This window comes from Anguilla anguilla, chromosome 1 (genome assembly GCF_013347855.1).
Source record: "Anguilla anguilla isolate fAngAng1 chromosome 1, fAngAng1.pri, whole genome shotgun sequence".
Classification (NCBI taxonomy): Eukaryota; Metazoa; Chordata; class Actinopteri; order Anguilliformes; family Anguillidae; genus Anguilla; species Anguilla anguilla.
This window is the reverse complement of record NC_049201.1, coordinates 1515130-1522053: the sequence shown is the minus strand read 5'-3', so window position 1 is coordinate 1522053 and position 6924 is coordinate 1515130. Positions and strand designations below refer to the sequence as shown.

Sequence of the window (6924 nt, the reverse complement as noted above, 5' to 3'; positions counted from 1 at the left end):
CCAGCAAAGAGCATTCAGGGGCGGGGCCACCTGAGGACCAGGGTGTGGCAGGGGGGGTGGAGGATGAGGAGCACCAGGCTCACACCACGGCCGTAAAGATCGACCCAACGGCAGGACAGATCTACCCAACAGCAGGACAGATCAACCCAACGGCAGGAGAGGTCAACCCAACGGCAGGAGAGATCTACCCAACAGCAGGAGAGATCTACCCAACAGCAGGGGGGGGAGGAAGGGGGGTGGAGGAAGAGGGGCAGGGAGTGGAGGAGGAGAAGGAAGAAGAGGATGGTAGCATGCAGCTCTAGCACCAGGTGCACGTGGAGATCATCCAGCACCAGGTCAAGTGAAAGAGAGAGAGAGGGTGGGGAGAGGGGGAGCGAGAGAAGGGGGGAGAGAGAGGGAGGAGGAGAGAGAGAGAGGGGGGGACACATCCAGTGCATCCTAACCCTGTCCGCTGCTGTTACTCTCAAAACACAAAACACGCGGGAGGTTCTCCATTTCTTCTGCTCTGCTTTTCTGGATTCATAATTCATTTTCAAGCAAGCCGCACAAAATTAGGTCATTTTTGCCCTCAACGTTTTTTTCAAACTTTGTTGTTGTTGTTGTTGTTTATTTTGACACTTTTAAAGATTTTCGATATGTGTTATGTTGGAGTCACATGACACAGAGAGGTGGTGTGGATGTGAGACTCAAACGGGACGTCCCGAGTCGTGTTCCTCCCCGCGTACCCACCCTTGTGAAAGACTGTCCCAAGCGCAGGATGGTGTGCTGGCCAAACGTCGGGGAAAGAGACGCTGTCCGGGCTGACCAATCCGCTGTGCCGTAGCTCAGTGTCTGTACGCTCCACAGCCTGGCGAACACAGAGGGGGATAAAACGTGTTCACTGCAAGAAGACAAATATTTAAAAAAAAATCTTCTTCTCGGTTGTGAACCCTTGTGCAGTGCTTTGGGTGTGGCCATACTTACACATTTTCCGTTTTCGGGGGGGGGTGCGTGTAGGGGGTTTTGAACCCTGTGAATCTGTCTAGAAACAGGTCAGTTGTCTTCATGTTCACATGGTGTGTTTGTGTCAAACGTCATGCCGCTCTTGTGCACAGTGATGCATGTGTGACATCACCAACACGTTCTGATGTTCTTCACTGCCCGTTACAGGCAACGTTTTGCAGAAAGACGGGGAAAGAAAAGCACTATTGCATAAGCTAATTTGTAAATGGATTTTAAATGTTTAGATTTGTATTGTGTTTAACGTTTTTAGCTTCAGGTGTTCTGTATTGTTGCTTTGGGGCAGCCAATCAGTGGCCAGCGGGTAGCCTGTAGCATGTGGCGTGTGGCGGGACGGACGCTGTGCCTTGGTGCGTGTGCATTCTGGGCAGAGCTCTGTGGTTCTGGGAACCCGTGTAAAGGGCCTAATGGAACTGTCACTCAAGCCAAAAAAAAGCCACGGCCTCGTTTATCTCTGAGCGGGACCCAAACCCAAACTCTAACAGGAAGTGAATTACGATTCGCCTGCCTCTCCCCTACACCCCGGCCTGCCTCTCCCCTACACCCCGGCCTGCCTCTCCCCTACACCCCGGCCTGCCTCTCCCCTACACCCCGGCCTGCCTCTCCCATACCCCCCTGCCTGCCTCTCCGCTGCACACCAGCCTGCCTCTCCCCTGCACCCCGGCCTGCCTCTCCCCCCCCCCCCCCCCCCCCCCAGCCTGCCTCTCCCCTACACCCCGGCCTGCCTCTCCCCTACACCCCGGCCTGCCCCTCCCCTACACCCCGGCCTGCCCCTCCCCTACACCCCGGCCTGCCTCTCTGCTACACCCCGGTCTGCATCTCTGCGGTGACTGGCTGAAAACCTGCCGAGGTCACAGAACTGCGTTTTGAAATAAAAAGAGGAAAACCTGAAAGGCGCAGTATTTAGGTTCTTTAGAACACTTCTGTTTATAGTTGGGTGAATTTTCCTTCACATCCCGATATTTAGCAATAAATTAGAAGCTCTAAGCAAAAAAAAAAAAAGACCTGGTCTCTCTGACTGCCCCAGGCTCCGAAATCAGCCGCTCAGAATTTCACAGCGCCTGAATTTTACCAGCCAATCAGGACTGCTCTCTGCTAGGAGGCTGGCCTACCTGCCAATCCTGTTGCACGTTCACAGCACTGCCAGAACTGACAGGGCGGGGCAGGGCGGGGCAGGGCGGGGCAGCGCAGATAAGAACACAGCAGAGGTACGGCAGAGATGGCGCTATAGCTCGCTAGTAGAAAGCAAAACGGGCACGGCAGGGAGAATGTTCGGTATTACTCACACGCACACGCACACACACAGTATTCAGCGCTCTATATGTCCTCTCCCCAGTATTCAGCTGTCAGGCTGCACACGTGCACGGGCTTGGAGGGAGGGGCTTTGGCGCGATTCCCCCCCCCCCAAATCTAGCTCTCTCTTGCTCTCGTTTCTCCAAACTTGCATACTGCACCGTTAATGCTCCGGGCAAATGCACTATATTTTGTCACAATTTATTTATTTTTCTTGATATTAGAGCACAAAAATAATGGTAGCTTGTGGTTTGTTCATGTACTGCCTACTTTTTTTTTTTTTTTAAACTTCCCCTAAAGGCACTGCAGTATTGATAGGGAGGTTAACTGAAGAACTGCACAGAAAGATCTCCATAGGTGACTTCCCTCATAACATGCACCCAACGTCCACTCACACAGGTAGCAGTAAACTTGAGAGAAGATTTGATGGCCCAGCACCCGGAGTAGCTAGGATCTGTCCATCTGGATAGTTTCACTGAAATGTGAGGAAATTCCTAGATATTCAAAACTGCGAACAGTGTACAACATTAAAAAACAACACGAAAAATTCAACATTAATGTCTCTCCAAATTATGATCTCACAGTTACAACAACCACAGAGCTCAAGTCCCGCATGGTTTCATTGAACTGCTGCAGTGTCACATTTGGAGAGACGTTAAATTTTTAAAACTTACATTTTTGGGGCTTTGATGCCACAGGAAGATGAGGTCCGTGTTTATCAGGGTGAGCTGCAGCGAATATCTAGGAAGTTTTGCTGCAATGTGACAAGTTATCTGGGTGGGCAGGTAGTCTACTACTCTGGGTCAGTGGAAACGTACCTTATTTAATTTTTGGGTGAACTGCCCCTTTAAATTGGTTTTGGTTGAGCATATGGTGGTGCTTATTTTTATGTTGCTTTGGATAAAAGCGTGTGCTAAATAAATGTAATGTATTTCACAGAGCATCCCTTTTCCTTTCCTCAAAGCAAATCTTACTGTGTTTCCTACGGATGTCCCTGGGAAGCTGAGCGTGTAAAGCCGACTTTTGTAAATAAACTTTGTTAACAACTGCGTTTGTAATGGAGGGAAACACCCTGGATGCTGATTGGCCAGTGAGTCTGCACCTCTTGCAGTCAACAGAATGAACAGTAAAGTAAAAAAAAAAAAAAAATGACAGATGACAGGTCTGTGTGTGTTTGTTGTTCTTGGCTACGTTTGGGCTGAACAGGAAACTTCTCTTCTGTTTTTGCAGCGTTTGCTTTGAATGCAGCGTTCGGCAGGGGCGGCTTGCTCGTCTCATATCCTTCACAGGTGCAGTTTTGTGCGTGGAATATGAAATTGGCAGCTGCTGTCATCACATCCAAGAAGGACGGACGTTAGACAGTAAGGGGGCTGGAGAGCTCTGAGACTTTGACCGATGATCAGTGACTGAAAACAACAGCCGGGTGTTGGGTGTAATTCTGTATTTCCGCCACTAGGTGGCACAAGAGACGCATTCCAGCGTTCGCGGAAAGGTATTGAGGATGACGGTGCCTTCCAGCTGCTTATTTTCTTACCTCCTTGCCTCCTCTCCTCGCTTCCTTTCCTCGCTTCGTTTCCTCGTTTGGAAGGCCAAACGGGTCAGAAATACCTTAAATTTCCGTCTGGAATCAGTCAGACCTGGGTGCGTTCCACTCGCTTATTTTATTCTTTTTTTTGTCTCCAAGGTCCTTGACTGACCCGAAAATTGATCGAGGTGCGCCATTTTGGAGGACATTTTCTACCCATTAAATGCTCATTCAAGGAGCTAGGAGGCTCCCAAGGAATTCTTGAGCAAAGAAACACAAGCACCACGTCACATTATCCATCACGTTCTTTGTAATTATTGTATCCTGTTATTAAATTGCAAAATTGGTAACATATAATTTGGTTAAAGAAAGTTGGATTATTTGTGATTTCTTAGATTATCAGTTATTTGAGATTGTAGCACAGCAAATAAATACAAATTCGTAAAATCAAGATGACTTCACCCTGAGCAACCAACAGTGTACTGAGCACACACACATGTATGTCAATGCTTTAAATGAGATGTTTATTTGATGCACTACAAAGAAAATCAGTCAATAGATGAACTTGCAGAAAGCAGACAAGTAGAACTTCAGCAGGTTTTCTGTCCACGAAAACCTGGAAATATAGTAAAATGGCAGCATGATTCCCAAATCCCAAAAGAGTAAAATTCATTTCTTTATCCGCATTTCTGATTTACTGCATCTGGCTATAAAGAAATGACCAGCTTTATATGTAAAGGGATTTGCAAATTGCTGCTTAGAAATATTTTCAATTGGCAGGAAGCAAAGCATTCACTTCCACTTCACAGATGTGAAGGTATTCTCTTTTTGGGAGGTACAGTGTGACGTAGCGTCCAATCATTGGCTGCGGACACTGAAAGGTTCTAGTCTCTCCTGTTGCCAAGGAGCCAATCACGCTGCACCTGCAAGAGGGAACAGAATAAAGTTGATTATTGGCTCATTGACTTTGGTCTTCTTTCTGAATAATATTCACCCTAATTCTGAATAATATGGTGCTCTGTACCCCAGTTACAGTAGCTACTGTGTGATGAGGGGGAAGCTTATCATGTGATTGGGCTGGTAATGGAAATGATTGGTCAGTGTTGGCAGGTCTGTAGTCTGGTCTGTACTGCACAGTGTAACTGGAGGACTGCAGTGTTAAACAGAGACGGCTGCTGGCAGCTCTCTCTCTCTAATGGAGTAGTGCACACATACCTGCACCGCCCCAAACAGACAGAGAATGTTGCACAGGTGAGACCGACATTATGAACACAACCCGGCGTTTAAAACCAAGAGAGGAAAAAACTATTTTTGTTTTATTTCTGAATATAAGGCTCTGCGCTGTAAAGATCAGTACTGACTCTGGATTATTGATGCCGTTGTTCTTCAGGTGTTTGCCGATGAGGATGCGAGCTCCACTGATCCTTTCTCCACAGCAGTCTCCTCTGTTGGTGATGGTGACGGAGGTGATTTGGTACTCCTGCAGCAGGTCCACCCTCCACCAGGGGTTGGCCCCTCCCGAGGTGTGGGTGCAGGATCCATGGCCAAAGAAAGAATCTTGGTTTCCATCAATGGCATTGCCAGGCAGGCTGAACGCATCCCATTCCCCCTTCAGAAGATCCGACTGAGTGGCCCTCCCACGTAAAGCCACATTCTCTGTGGTAAGGGGGGGTGGGTGGCGGGGGGGGGGGATTATCACAACTGATACAGCATGGCTGTTTAAAATGCTGTCACTTCATCAGCACCCTGGCTCAATTACTGTGCACTTATCAGGAGTTTCAGCAGGAGCAGTAGACCTATAGACTGGACTACTGCAACTCACTCCTGGTCAGACTCCTACAGCACTCTCTACAGCCCCTTCAGCTCATTCAACCACTCCGCAGCAAGCACCCCCGCCCCCCCAACCACCCCGCTTAACCCCCCCCCCACCCCCCGCACTCCCTCCATCTGCTTCCACTGGCACAGTGTAATTATGTCACTACCAGAGGTTTCTAAACTGAACTGCACTTATATTCACTTAAATGATCAAATGAACCACCAAATAACATTTTCTCTCTCACGTTCAAAACATTGTCAAAGAACAAATCCAAATTGCTGTTAAAGGATAAATGTTGAAGTTCTGCCACTTTTTCACATGAACATTTGATACAAGCTTCCAGGCACAGGTGGTTTCCATGGCAGTGCATGTGCATGGGGAGGAGTGTACCTTGTATGTATCTGTCAGGAACATGAGCTGAACCTTGCTTGAGGGTTGAAATGGCCAAGATTAGAAAAAGTAACATAATCACTTTGACCTTCATCCTGGAAAAGAGGCAAATGGGATATATTCTTTGTCACAAATTGAACAAGTCATATTTGTTCATTAATAAATTAAATTAAAAAGCTGATTCTTAAATAAGAAAAACTTATTTGACACTGGTGCTGTTCTGCAAAGTGATTCCTCAAACAATGTAATGAAGTAAGTTTGACATCCTGGAAAAGAGGCAATTATTAATTAATATTGTTAAAAGTCATATTTGTTAATTTAAAAATATTCAGATGAAAATTAAAATGTGAGTTGGGTCTTAAACTTATTTGAATCTGAAATGGACTCATATGATTTTAGTTTGACATTTGACAGCTTTGTTTTCCAATGCTAAGCATAATGAAGGTAATGCCTGCTAGCTAACTTAGCTAGCAGGCATTAGCATAGATATTCAGATAGTTTGCGCCACAACTGATGGGACCTTTGAAGCAACTTAACTTTAAGAAACAAAAGTTTTTTTTACAATTAAATCAATTCAATGTGAAGATCACAGGCTAACCCACATGCAGTTTCTAAACATAGGGAAAATAGTCAGTTTTATGTGGATGTTTAGCTTTTAGATTTTCTAGAATAAATAAACAGTCAAACTGAGTATGAATGTTCAATAAAATGTTTGACAAGTCGGAAATGAGCTCATCATAAATTTTTGAAAGATTTCTAATGAAGAGCTTTACAAGTAGACCTGTAGGTAGGTCTAAAAGTAATCTTACCTGTTAGTAAGGCTGCACGTTTTCACTGGTCGATCTTTGGTAGTTAATTGTTGACTAGTCAGTTGGAATATGAATGTGTCCAGGATGGTGCC

The 6924-nt window shown here is 46.2% G+C and overlaps 2 protein-coding genes across 6 annotated transcripts in view; one reads left to right on the top strand and one right to left on the bottom strand.

Annotated features, from left to right (window-relative positions):
• LOC118229164 (glucocorticoid modulatory element-binding protein 1-like) overlaps positions 1 to 981 on the top strand; it is an 11539-nt gene extending 10558 nt beyond the window's left edge. For all 5 annotated transcript variants that reach the window (XM_035420914.1, XM_035420889.1, XM_035420897.1 and 2 more), the window contains one exon: positions 1 to 981. This exon is cut by the window's left edge and continues 279 nt beyond it. In XM_035420914.1, the coding sequence (XP_035276805.1) occupies positions 1 to 302 (302 nt within the window). In that variant the 3' untranslated portion in view covers positions 303 to 981.
• A 3339-nt stretch (positions 982 to 4320) lies between these two features.
• LOC118229217 (fucolectin-6-like) lies at positions 4321 to 6897 on the bottom strand. Its single transcript, XM_035421006.1, has 4 exons — positions 6833 to 6897; positions 6024 to 6118; positions 5179 to 5473; positions 4321 to 4740 (listed from the first exon to the last, which is right to left on the bottom strand). The coding sequence occupies exons 2-4, from the start codon at positions 6115 to 6117 to the stop codon at positions 4587 to 4589; spliced, it is 543 nt and encodes a 180-aa protein (XP_035276897.1). The 5' UTR covers position 6118; positions 6833 to 6897; the 3' UTR covers positions 4321 to 4586.
• Positions 6898 to 6924: the final 27 nt, after the last annotated feature.

Coding starts and splice junctions, on each gene's coding strand:
- LOC118229217 (XM_035421006.1), bottom strand. CDS start 6,117: ATGAAGGTCAAAGTGATTATGTTACTTTTTCTAATCTTGGCCATTTCA. Junction 5,474..6,023: donor TCCTGACAGATACATACAAG/GTACACTCCTCC, acceptor CCCTTACCACAG/AGAATGTGGCTTTACGTGGG. Junction 4,741..5,178: donor AACGGCATCAATAATCCAGA/GTCAGTACTGAT, acceptor TCCCTCTTGCAG/GTGCAGCGTGATTGGCTCCT.